At 52.9% G+C, this 13,278-nt stretch overlaps 1 protein-coding gene across 3 annotated transcripts; it reads right to left on the reverse strand.

Moving 5' to 3' along the window:
- Window positions 1-7,806: 7,806 nt before the first annotated feature.
- TRIR (telomerase RNA component interacting RNase) lies at window positions 7,807-11,940 on the reverse strand. Of its 3 annotated transcripts, none has more exons than NM_001194424.1 (3): window positions 11,484-11,940; window positions 8,511-8,588; window positions 7,807-8,241 (listed from the first exon to the last, which is right to left on the reverse strand). In NM_001194424.1, the coding sequence occupies exons 1-3, from the start codon at window positions 11,826-11,828 to the stop codon at window positions 8,134-8,136; spliced, it is 531 nt and encodes a 176-aa protein (NP_001181353.1). In that variant the 5' UTR covers window positions 11,829-11,940; the 3' UTR covers window positions 7,807-8,133. The 3 variants fall into 3 exon arrangements, with proteins under 3 accessions (NP_001181353.1, XP_028694313.1, XP_077832670.1); XM_028838480.2 differs by having other exon boundaries at window positions 7,814-8,241; window positions 11,507-11,855; XM_077976544.1 differs by lacking the exon at window positions 8,511-8,588 and having other exon boundaries at window positions 7,814-8,241; window positions 11,484-11,855.
- Between the last annotated feature and the right edge of the window lie 1,338 nt (window positions 11,941-13,278).

Here is a 13,278-nt window from a genome sequence, read left to right on the forward strand (position 1 = left end):
CCTTCCCCCACCCTCCGATAAACCCTGGAACTACAAATCCCGTCCTGCCATGCGCCAGGGTCGCCGCGCATTGGGGTTTTGGCTGAGAATCAAATTGGGAGGAGGGTCTCTAGACCAACCGAGGTGCATGGGGAACAGAAGAGTGAGACTGGGGAGCTGGGGCTGGATTGGGGGTTCCTGGGGCGGGTGTGAATGATAAGAGCTTTCTGGTCAAATCTGGGGGCTGCCCCAGATAACGATCAGATGGGGAGCGAGTTTGGGATGCAGGAGACAATTTGTTAAGGTTCACCCCCTTCATATAATATGGCAAATTTCCAGCGGCCCTGCGCAAGCCTTGGGGCAGAAGAAAGTAGCCGCTGCTGCATGTATAGTCCACATTGTTGGCCCTCGTGAGGTCACGGAATTTTTTCTTCCTCTCCAGCTGATGAATTTGAGTGCTGAATCAGGACAAGGTTGTGGGGTTTTGTTTTTTTTGTTGTTTTTGTTTTTCTGTTTCTTTTTGTTTGTTTTGTTTTGTTTTTGAGACGGAGTCTCGCTCTGTTGCCAGGCTGAAGTGCAATGGCGCGATCTCAGCTTATTGTAAACTCCGCCTCCCGGGTTCAAGCGATTCTCCTGCCTCAGCCTCCCGAGTAGCTGGGATTACAGGCATGTGCCACCACGCTCTGCTAATTAGCCACGCCCGGCTTTTTTTTTTTTTTTTTTTTTTTTTTTTTTTAGTAGAAATGGGGTTTCACAATGTTGACCAGGATGGTCTTGATTTCTTGACCTCATGATCCGCCCGCCTCGGCCTCCCAAAGTGTTAGGATTACAGGCGGGAGCCACCGCACCTGGCGGTTTTTCTTTGAGACAGTGTCTCGCCCTCATTGTCCCGGCTGGAGTGCAATGGCTCACTGCAACCTCCGCCTCCGGGTTCAAGCGATTCTCCTGCCTCAGCCTTCCGAGTAGCTGGAATTACAGGCGTCTGCCACCACGCCAGGCTAATTTTTTGTATATTTAGAAGAGATGGGGTTTTACTATATTGGCCAGGCTGGTCTTGAACCCCTGACCTCTGGTGGTCCACCGGTCTCGACCTCGCAAAGTGCTGGGATTACAGGTGTGAGCCACTGTGCCCGGCCCAGTGTTTTCCTATTTCTTTATTTCTGAGACGGAGTTGCGCTCTGTTGCCCAGGCTGGAGTGCAATGGTGGGATCTCAGCTCACTGCAACCTGTGCTTCCAGGGTTCAAGCTATTCTCCTGTCTCAGCCTCCCGAGTACCTGGGACTACAGGCGCCCACAACCACGCCCGGCTAATTTTTGTATTTTTAGTAGAGATAGGGTTTCTCCATGTTGGTCAGGCTGTCTCGAACTCCCGACCTCAGGTGATCCACCCGCCTTGGCCTCCCAAAGTGCTGGTATTACAGGCGTGAACTACCACGCCCGGCCTTTTTTCCTATTTCTTTCTTTTTCTTTTTTTTTTTTTTGAGACGGAGTCTCGCTCTGTTGCCCAGGCTGGAGTGCAGTGGCCGGATCCCAACTCACTGCAAGCTCCGCCTCCTGGGTTTATGCCATTCTCCTGCCTCAGCCTCCCGAGTAGCTGGGACTACAGGCGCCTGCCACCTCATCTGGCTAGTTTTTTGTATGTTTTTTAGTAGAGACGGGGTTTCACTGTGTTAGCCAGGATGGTCTCGATCACCTGACCTTGTGATTCGCCCGTCTCGGCCTCCCGAAGTGCTGGGATTAGACTTGAGCCACCGCGCCCGGCCCTTTTTTCCTATTTCTTAAGCACCTACTGCATATCAAGCAGTTTCCAAATGTTATCTCATTAACACCAGGTGCAGTGGCTCACACCTGTAATCCCAGCACTTCGAGAGGCCGAGGGCAGATCACGAGGTCAGGAGATTGAGACCATCCTGGCTAACATGGTGAAACTCTGTCTCTATTAAAAATACCAAAAAAATTAGCCAGGAGTGGTGGCCTGCGCTTACAATCCCAGCTACTCAGGAGGCTGAGGCAGGAGAATTGCTTGAACATGGGAGGCGGAGGTTGCAGTGAGCCAAGATCATGCCACTTCACTCCAGCCTAGGTGACAGTGAGACTCTGTCTCAAAAAAAAAAAAAAGAAAAAAGGCCAAATGTTATCTCATGCAAATCTCACAAAAGCCCTATGCCTGGCAAACTTACCTCAGCTCAATTAGAAGCACTCCATGCCAAAAGAAACTCACAGAATTGGTGTCCAACCGGCCGGGCGCGGTGGCTCACACCTGTTATCCTAGCACTTTGGGAGGCCGAGGTGGGCAGATCACCAGGTCAGGAGATCCAGACCATCCTGGCTAACACGGTGAAACCCCGTCTCTACTAAAAATACAAAAAAAAATAGCCAGGCATGGTGGCAGGCGCCTGTAATCCCAGCTACTTGGGAGGCTGAGGCAGGAGAATGGCGTGAACCCGGGAGGCGCAGCTTGCAGTGAGCCGAGATCATGCCACTGCACTCCAGCCTAGGTGATGCAGTGAGACTCCGTCTCAAAAAGAAAAGAACTGGGGCCGGGCATGGTGGCTCACGCCTGTAATCCCAGCACTTTGGGAGGCCGAAGCGGGCGGATCAGGAGGTCAGGAGATCGAGACCATCCTGGCTAACACGGTGAAACCCCGTCTCTACTAAAAATACAAAAAAATTAGCCGGGTGTGGTGGTGGGTGCCTGTAGTCCCAGCTTCTCGGGAGGCTGAGGCAGGAGAATGGTGTGAACCCGGGAGGCGGCGGAGCTTGCAGTGAGCTGAGATCGCGCCATTGCACTCCAGCCTGGGCGACAGAGCGAGACTCCATCTCAAAAAAAAAAAAAGAGCCGGGCGCGGTGGCTCACGCCTGTAATCCCAGCACTTTGGGAGGCCGAGGCGGGCGGATCACAAGGTCAGGAGATCGAGACCACGGTGAAACCCCGTCTCTACTAAAAATACAAAAAATTAGCCGGGCGCGGTTGTGGGCGCCTGTAGTCCCAGCTACTCGGGAGGCTGAGGCAGGAGAATGGCGTGAACCCGGGAGGCGGAGCTTGCAGTGAGCCGAGATCGCACCACTGCACTCCAGCCTGGGCGACAGAGCGAGACTCCGTCTCAAAAAAAAAAAAAAAAAAAAAAAAAAAAGAAGAAGAATTGGTGTCCAACCACGAATCTGAAATGCGAGACAAACACGTTCTCAATTTACAATAGCCTCCCTGCTCGAGCCTCTCATCACACTGTCCCCCGAGTTCAAAGGTCAGCACTTAACTGACTTAACACAGTTCCCAAACGCAAGCCAACTTCTTCACCCTGGGAAGCACTAGCTGTTTTCAACAATAGCAGGGTTAGATTCCATGAATATTGCCCTTACTTTAGAACTTGACTCTAGAGATGCTTCTGTATTTTACCCCTATTTGATAGATGAAGAACCTGAAGTACAGAAAGTCTAAGTGACTTACCCAAGATCACACAGTCAACAGGCTCTAGAATAGTTTGAAGCCAGGGCTGTGTGACTCACCAAAACCTGGATTTCATTCTCCTCCCTCTTCAGACTTTTCTAAGGTCAAAGCGGGTAAGTACTGTAAAGGGATGTGCCTGGGCTTTCAGCCTCTCCTGCCTCTTGACACTAGAATAGAGGCTGAGATGCTGCAGGGCGACCTACTTCCCAGGCTTCTGTTGCTTTTTAAAGATCCAGTCTCTGCTGGTGGCTTTGGGGGAGGAGGAGGCAGGGATGTCTCCATTACCTTCCTGTGTTCCTTCCCCCCATAGTCCATCCCCAAGGCCAAAGTCACACCTGAGCTAGCTCCCCAAAGTAGGAGGGAGAGACCTTTTTTTTTTTTGAGACAGAATCTCTCTAGTCACCCAGGCTGGAGTGCAGTAGCGCCATCTCAGCTCACTGCAAGCTCAGCTTCCCCGGGTCACGCCAGTCTCCTGCCTCAGCCTCCCAAGTAGCTGGGACTACAAGCGCCCGCCGCCACACCTGGCTAATTTTTTGTATTTTTATAGAGACGGGGTTTCACCGTGTTAGCCAGGATGGTCTCGGATCTCCTGACCTCGTGATCCGCCTGCCTTGGCCTCCAAAAGTGCTGGGATTACAGGCGTGAGCCACAGCGCCCGGCCATGGGAGAGACCTTTCAGCCCATGTGCAAACTAAAGTAGAAAAACCTTATTGTATGTTAGCAGGAAGTGAAACAGGAAAGGTATCCTATTCTTTTTTTTTTTTTTTTTTTTTGAGACAGAGTCTCAGTCTGTTGCCCAGGCTGGAGTATAGTCACTGTAACCTCCACCTCCCCGGTTCAAGTGATTCTCCTGCCTCAGCCTCCCAAGTAGCTGGGATTACAGGCGTGCGCCACCACCCCCAGCTAATTTTTGTATTTTTAGTAGAGATGGGGTTTCATCATGTTGGTCAGGTTGGTCTTAAACTCCTGACCTTGTGATCCGCCCACCTACCCACCTCAGCCTCCCAAAGTGCTGGGATTTTAGGTGCCACCATGACAGCTAGGTTTTTTTTTTTTTTTTTTTTGACAGAATCTCACTTTGTTGCCCAGGCTGAAGTACATTGGCACGATCCCGGCTCACTGCAAGCTCCGCCTCCTGGGTTCCCGCCATTCTCCTGCCTCAGCCTCCCCAGTAGCTGGGACTACAGGCGCCCGCCACCACGCCTGGCTAATTTTTTTTTGTATTTTTAGTAGAGACGGGGTTTCACTGTGTTAGCCGGGATGGTCTGGATCTCCTGACCTCGTGATTCGCCCGCTTCGGCCTCCCAAAGTGCTGGGATTACAGGCATGAGCCGCTGCACCTGGCCTTTTTTTTTTTTTTTTTAACTTTTTTGAGATGGAATCACTCTGTTGCCCAGGCTGAAGTACAGTGGCACGATCTCAGCTCACTGCAACCTTTGCCTTCCCAGATTCAAGAGATTCTCCTGCCTCAGGCTCCCGAATAGCGAATAGCTGCTATTACAGGTGTGTGCCACCACGCCCGGCTAATTTTTTGTAACTTTAGTAGAGACGGGGTTGTACCACGTTGGCCAGGCTGGTTTCAAACTCCTGGCCTCAAGTGATCTGCCCACCGTGGCCTCCCAAAGTGCTGGGATTACAGGCGTGAGCCACCGCACCCAGCCAGCTTTTATTTTTTCTAGCAAGAAAGGTCTTGCTATATTATCCAGACTGGTCTTGAACTCCTAGGCTCAAGTGATCCACCTGTGTCTCAGCCTCCCCGGTCACTGGGATTACAGATGTAAGCCACCATTCTGGGCTAGGCGGATTTTTGTCTGTTTGGGTAAATGACTTCACATAACAGATGCTCATCATGTGTTACAAGAGTAAATGCCCCACCCCAACCTCCACAGACTGCATCTGGCAAAATCTGAGAGCCTGTGGTGTACCGGGATGGGCCCACCTCAGCCCACTTCCAGGACCACAGCCCTCTACTTGCTGAGGCCGTGTTTCTCTGAGTCTTGGTCCTCTTTTGATTGAAAGTGGAAGGAGGGGCCAGGCACGGTGGCTCATACCAGTAATCCTTAAGGCGGCAGATCACTTGAAGTCAGGAAACCCCGGCTCTACCAAAAAGATAAAAATTAGCTTGGTGTGGTGGCACACTCATGTAGTCCCAGCTACTTGGGAAGCTGAGGCAGGATGATTGCTTGAACCTGGGAGGCGGAGGTTGCAGTGAGCCGAAATCATGCCATTGCACTCCAGCCTGGGCGCAGAGTGAGCCTATCTCAAAAAATAAAAATAAAAAAGTGGAAGGAGGGGGCTGGGTGCAGTGGCTCACACCTGTAATCCCAGCACTTCGGGAGGCCAAGGCGGGAAGATGGTTTGAGCCCAGGAGTTCCCAACCAGCCTGAGCAACGTGGCAAGACTTCGTCTCTACAAAAAAAAAACAAAAAAATGAGCCGTGTCTGATGGCACATGCCTGTAGACCTCACCCAGGAGGCTGAGGTGGGAGGATCACTTCGGCCCAGGAGGTTGAGGCTGCAGCGAGCTGTAATTTCACCACTGCACTCCAGCCTAGGTGACAGAGGGAGACCTTATCTCAAAAAAGAAAAAAAAAGAAAGTGGAAGAGGGCCCAGCCCTAAGCTGGGTAGGATTGCCAAGGCTGCTTAGCTGCTGCCATTCCTGCCTGGGAAGACTGGGGTGAGCCTATAGCTAGGGGGCCCCCAACATTGCTCCAGGTTCAGCAGGTTTGAGATGGGAAGCAAGGGCATCTTAAAACTCGTGTGGGTTTGGAGAACAGGTGGAGCCAGGCAGCTTCTGGCTCCAACAGGATGCACAATGGAGCCAGGAGGAGGGCATGGAAGGGCTGGGAGGTCTGTGTCAATGATCATGTTCTGCAAGGTTGGACAGAGAACCCCCGCGCCCTCCTTCTCTTGAGGGTGTATGCATATGGAAGGGACAGACTCCAGCCTCCCTGGAAGGGCTTCAAGTAGCTGGAGGACTGAGTGGCCTTTCCCCCAGCAGAGCACACAGCCCCACGGAATCCAGCTCTCAGCATTCCTCACCTCCTCTGCTACCAAGATATAGTCCCCTCCACTCCCCTCCCCAGTCTCCCAGGTTCTACCCTCAGCCCCCTTCAGTCTACTCCCCACAGGAGCCAGAGGGATCCCCTGAAGATATAAAACGTACGATGTTGCTACCTCAAATACCCTCCAAAGCCTTCTCCTCACTTAAAATCCCGGGCATGACATGGTGGCTCAAGCCTGTAATCCCAGCACTTTGGCTGAGGTGGATCACCTGAGGTCGGAAGTTCGAGACCAGCCTGGCCAACATGGTGAAACCCTGTCTCTACTAACAATACAAAAATTAGCCAGGCATGGTGGCCAGCGCCTGTAATTCCAGCTACTCGGGAGGCTGAGGCAGGAGAATTGCTTGAACACAGGAGGCGGACGTTGCAGTGAGCCAAGATCACGTCACTGCACTCCAGCCTGGGTGACAGAGACAAGACTCCGTCTCAAAAAAAAAAAAAAAAAGAATAAAATCCTGGGCCGAGAATGGCTCATACTGGTAATCCTTGCACTTTAGGAGGCTGAGGTGAGAAGGCTGCTTAAGCCCAGGAGTTGGAGACCAGCCTGAGCAACATAGGGAGGCCCCATCTCTAGAAAAAAAAACAACTAGCAGAGCGTGGTGGTGTGAACCTGTGGTCCCTGCTACTCGCGGGACTGAGGTGGGAGGAGGCCGGGAAGTCGAGGTTGCAGTGAGGCAGTGAGCTGTGATTGTAGCACTGCACTCTAGCCTGAGCGACAGAGCAAGACCATCTCCAAAAAAAAAAAAAAAAGAACAAAATCCTGAATTCTCCCCTTATAATCCCTCCGTCCTCCTCCTCACTTCATCAGGCCCAAGCCCTCTCCGACCTGGCTATTCCTCTGCCTGGGGCTCTGTCTCATCCCCTCAGGACTCTAATCAAATGTCACCTAAAAGACATACCCCCTTCCTCCCTAGCTGCAAAAGGGCTTCCCCTTTTTGTTTGTGTCTGTCTCCTTCTGTAAGGGCAGGGAGGGTGTGGTCTGCTGTGTTCCCAGCTGTCGCCCTGGAGCCTTGCAGAACCCTGGCACATAACAGATGCTCCTAAGTGTCTGCTGAATGCACAATGCAACAGCTTTGGCCCAGCCAAAATGGAACTGTGAAGAGAAAGTGAGCCTAAGGTGGCATGGTGGGGATGCAGCAGTGAGGGGAGATGGGTCTTGGGGAAAGTCCAGGCCTACATGAGGGGATGTGCCCCTGTCCTTCCTACCCCCTCCATATCCTGCTCCTTACCAGGCCAGACCCAGGCTTTGACAGGTACAATGCCGGCTACCAGGGGAAGGCTTAGGTCCGACAGCGCAAAGAAGACAAACCAAGCACACAGCTCCGGCACTAAGTCAAGTTCTTTACTTCCCAGAAGTGATGGCTAAGGGAAGGGAGGAGGGTGAGAAGAGGAAGAGAGAAAGAGCCAGAGAGAATGAGGAGGTGAGAAGGGGGGACAGTAAACCACTGTTCTATGAAGTCTCACGAGGCAAGTGCTCAAGGTAAAAAAAGAGTCCTGGAGAATCGTCCACGGCTGCGGGAAGCATCTCGGTTTGCTTCTGCTTTTAAGTCCTCTCGGGGAAGGCTGCCACCGCTGCCACTGCATTAAATAGTTATGTACATCGCAGAGAGTCCCAGGCCATGGGCAGGCGGGGGAGGGGCGTCATTTCACCAGGGGCCGAGTTTTATCATCGTCACCGCACTGGTGGGCTTTGTACTTTTTCACTTCTGCCATGTACTTGGCCCACGCATCACCTTTACTTGTTAATACCTGTGGAAGGGGGATATGGGTTTGGAGGGGGGGGTGCCAGGAACCAGGGTCAGGACTGCCCTGAGACAGGTGACCCATTCCCAGTGTCACCCAGCGGAAGACTCTGGGTTTGAGCTAAAGATTGTAAAGTCAAGTTATCTGGGGACCCTCCTATCCTGCCAGGTACACTCAGCAAAGGCCTGGATACCAGACAGGGAGGGAGAAGGCTGGGCACAAAAGCTGGAAGGAAAAAGCAATGTGGGTGGCCCTCCTGCACCCAGCCGGCTCACCTCATCCTCCGTCTTCTGCTTCTTGGCTACTATTCCCGTCTTGAGGGCTAGTTTGTTCCCGCCTCTGCGTTTGCCCACCTGGGTGAAGGGACAGAAGACTGCAACGGTTACAGGAGCCGGGACCGCCCTTGGCGGCGCTGAGGCCCACTACACCTTCCTAGCCCGGCCTGGTGGCCCGTCCTGACGCCGCGCCCAGCTCCGCCAGCCGGCCGACCTGCGCAGCAATCAGAGAGGAGCACACGCGACTCAGCGCCTGCCCTGGGCCCGCGGTGCCCTCCCAGGGAGCAAGAAGAGTGCCCACCTCAGTAGGGACCAGCTTTGTCCTCACTTTCCATGCCAAAGCCTCACCCTCTCTAGCAGGGACCACAAGAGGTGGCAATAGCTCCCTTTATTGAGCATGTACTGTATGCCAAGCCCTGTGCCAAGTGCTGCGGATGTATCATCTCCTTCCATTTTCACAGCTACCCTAAGATGAAAGTTAGAACCACCCCCTTTTTGACCAGGCGCGGTGGCTCAGGCCTGTAATCCCAGCACTTTTGGAGGTGGAAAAGGGGGGATCACCTGAGGTCAGGAGTTTAAGACCAGCCTGGCCAACATGGTGAAACCCTATCTCTACTAAAAACACAAAAAATTAGCCGGGAGTGGTGGTAGGCGCCTGTAATCCCAGCTACTCGGGAGGCTGAGGCAGAATTGCTTGAACCTGGGAGGAGGAGGTTGCAGTGAGCCAAGGCTCCACCACTGCACTCCAGCCTGGGCAAGAGCGAGACTCTGTCTCAAAAAAAAAAAAAAAAAAAAAAAAAAAAAGGAACCACCCCCTTTTCCTAGATGAGGAAAGTCTTTCAGAAGGAGAAGTCATGCTAACAACAAACAATGGAGCTGATTCAGGGTCAGGTGGGTCAAAGCCTCTGGACAGCATCCTTAGACATCAAGCAACATTGCCTTCTCTGTGCCTAGCCTGGCATGGCCTCTTTGAGGGTGCAGCCAAAATAGACCCTCAATGAACAAATGAAACAGATGCAACAACTGCTACACCCATTCATGAAGGGATACTCAGCCTCCACTCGCAGGTTCACGCCAACCCTGGTCCTGACGTTTTTCCTTCCTTACCCTTTCCTCAAAGATTGTCTTCCTCTAGCCTTTCATCCTGTATCCCACCTTCTCCCATTGATTGAGGGCTCCTGCGCTCCGGGGGCTCCAACAGGCTTCACAGACAACCAGGCATTCAGTAACCTGGGACTATTTTCTTTTTGTTTGTTTGTTTTGTTTTGTTTGGAGACAGAGTCTCACTGTCCAGGCTGGAGTGCAGTGGCACGATCTCAGCTCACTGCAACCTCCACCTCCCAGGTTCAAGTGATTCTCCTGCCTCAGCCTCCCGAGTAGCTGGGATTACAGGTATGCACCACCATGCCTGGCTAACTTTTGTATTTTTTTTTTAGTAGAGTCGGGGGTTTCACCATGTTGGCCAGGCTGGTCTCGAATCCCTGACCTCAGGTGATCTGCCCGCCTCGGCCCCCAAAGTGCTGGGATTACGGGCATGAGCCACAGCGCCCGTCCTGCTGGGACTATTTCACACTGATTTTTTTTTTTTTTTTTTTAAGATAGTCTCTTGTTCTGTCATCCAGGCTAGAGTGCAGTGGTGCAATCATGGCTCACTGCAGCCTGAATCTCCTGCGCTCAAGCGATCCTCCTGTCTCAGCCTCCTGGGGAGCTGGAGCTCCAGGCATGTGTGGCACCATGCCCAGCTAATTTTTAAATTTTTTTCGTAGAGATGGGTTTTTGCCATATTGTCCAGGCTGCTCTCCAACTCCTGGGCTTAAGCAATCCACCCACCTCAACCTCCCAAAATGTTGGAATTACAGGTGTGAGCCACTGCACCCAATCCACACTCATTTTTAACAAATGAAGAAACTGAGGCTTGGAGGCGTTACATCACTCGCCCAAAATCACATGCAGCATCCAGAACTAGAGCCCCCAATCTGTTAGTCTCAAGTCAACACTTTTTCCTCCACACTGCAGGGACTTGATCTTAACACTACAGACATGGCAAGCTCAGAGCCAAAAATCAATATACGCCCTATTTACTTAGCCCAGAGTTTCTCAACCTGGCACTAATAACATTTTGAGCTGGATTATTCTTTGTTTGGGGGTGGGAGGGCGCTGCCAAACGCATGGTAAGAAGTTGAGCAGCATCCCTGGCCTCTACCCATAGATGTCACTAGCACCCCCTCCCGCAGTTCTGACAACCAAAAATGTCTCCAGACTTTGCCAAATGTGGGGGTGGAGGGAACTGCCCCAATTGACAACCACCAGTTTAGCCCTTCCTGGAAGACAGGCTCTATGCTAACCACTTTTCCAGGATCACCTCATAAAACCCTCACCACATCAAGAGATGCGATGATGTCTATTTTTGCAACTAGGGAAAATGAGGGTAGGCCAGCCCAGAGGCTCCAGGAAAGCAGCGATCTTGTCTGTAAGCTCACCACTGCATACCAGCATCTAGCACAATGCCTAGCACGAGGTAAAGTGCTCAATAAATGGAGGTTGGTCGAATAAGATACAAGGAAGTCAAGTAATTGTCCTAGGTAAGTAATTGTCCTTACACAGTAACTGGTCTGAGTCTAATGCATATAGCTCAGAGTCCAGACTTAATTTACCCCCTTTCCTCACAATTAGTGGTGGTCCCATGACCCAAGGTCCGGGTACCATTCAAACAGGAATCCCGATATCCACGTTTCCTCACTCTCCACAGTGCTGATTCCAAGGGAATTCCTCAGCTTCCAGTTCCCACGGGCAGGCTCCTGGAGTCCCCACTCCCGCCCCCAGACCCCAAGTTCCTCATCCTCAGTGGGTGACCCGGACGGGCCCCTCATTCAGAAAGGAAAGTGGAACTCGGTCCCGATCCCCCTTCACGGGCCCCTACTCCCGCTGCCAGGACAGGCCGTGGCGCCCGCCCCCACCCCCACGGCTCCTTACGAAGCTAAGTGTGGAGCCCGGACCGCCCTTCCTCTTCGGATCCCCGGGGCCAGCGGCGGCGGCCGACTGGTCGGGTCGCTGCGGACCCGGGGGCGGCTCCTCCTGCCGCTGCCGCTGCTCCTCCTCCATCTTCCGCTTGAACAGCTCCAGGAAGCTGCCGTCGTTGGCGAACAAGTTCACGCCGCCCGATACGGGGCTCGAACCCGCGCCCGACACCTCCTCGTCCCCGCTCTCGGGCGACGTCCCCGGTCCCGACTCAGCCCAACGGCTCCCGCCACCGCCACCGCCCGCGGGGCCCGGCGCCTCCCGGCCCGGAGGCTCCGCCCGTCTCCCTCGGGCAGCCATTTTGTCGCCAGGTGCCGCGCAAAGGACTCCGGGAAGGCCGCTCCGGCCCCGCGCTTGGCGCCCGACTCGCCTCGTCCGGAGCAATGCATGCCGGGAAGAGCGGTCCGGCCCTTTAGCGTCTGCAGCGGGGCGGGGTGAATGAGGGAATCAACCCAAAGGGGCGGGGCTAGGGGGAGGGGCCCCCGTCTCGCGGGTTTTTTTTTGTTTGTTTTTTTCTTTTTTTTTTGAGACGGAGTTTCGCTCTTGGTGCCCAGGCTGGAGTGCAATGGCGCGATCTCGGCTAACCGCAACCTCCACCTCCCAGGTTCAAGCGATTCTCCTGTCTCAGCCTCCCGAGTAGCTGGGATTACAGACATGCACCACCACGCCCAGCTAATTTTGTATTTTTAGTAGAGACGGGATTTCTCCATGTTGGTCAGGCTGGTCTCGAACTCCCGACCTCAGGTGATCCGCCCGCCTCGGCCTCCCAAAGTGCTGGGAATACAGACATGAGCCACCGCGCCCGGCCTTGTTTTTTAAAAATTAGAGACGGGCGCCTGGCTATATTACCCAGGCTGGTCTCGAACTCCTGGCCTCAAGCGATCCTCCTGCCTTGGCCTCCCCTCCCAAAGTGTTGGGATTACAGGTGTGAGCCATCGGGATAAGTCTTGCTGTTTTTTTTGTTTTGGTTTTTTGCTTTGTTTTGTTTTATTTTGGAGACAGAGTCACACTCCGTTTCCGAGGCTGTAGTGCAAAGGCCTGATCACGGCTCACTTCAGCCTCGACCTCTCACGGCTGAGGTGAGCCTCCCACCAAAGCCTCCCGAGTAGCTGGGAAAACAGGCATGCGCCACTATGCCTGGTTTATTTATTTATTTACTTACTTATTTATTTTTGTGGAGACAGGGTTTTGTCATGTTGCCCAAGCTGTTCTCAAACTCCTAGGCTCCAGCAATCCTCTCACCTCAGCCTCCCAAAGTGCTGGGATTCCAGACATGAGCCACCGAGCCCTGCCTCTCGGGTGCTCAAAATTCAGCGGTACTCGGGCTGGTGTTTCCCAGACTGGGGCTCCCGGGGAATGAGACTGTCGTCTGAGACTGGGGCTGTAGCTTGCTCTCTGGAGTTGGTTTCACTTGGGGCTGGGAACAGATTCGTTTTCCAGGGCTAGAATCCCCGTCTGACACCAATAATAATCTCTGTGAGGGGAAGGACCTCATTTGGGGTTGTGTACTCAGCTGACACCTGGGAACTTGAGTCCCTAACTAGGGAATAGAGAGCATGTGTAGCCTGGGCCCCCCAAGTAAAAATAGGGGTATCTTTGGGTTGGGTACTCATCTCTGGATAAAGCTCACATTTTTGGGGGACATAGGGGCTCTGTGGAGCTGAGGTCCCCGTCTGAGAATCAGCTTTTTTTTTTTTAATTTTGTTATTGTTATTATTATTTTATTTTATTTTTTGAGACTGAGTCTCGC

This window comes from Macaca mulatta, chromosome 19 (genome assembly GCF_049350105.2).
Source record: "Macaca mulatta isolate MMU2019108-1 chromosome 19, T2T-MMU8v2.0, whole genome shotgun sequence".
In the NCBI taxonomy this organism is placed as follows: Eukaryota; Metazoa; Chordata; class Mammalia; order Primates; family Cercopithecidae; genus Macaca; species Macaca mulatta.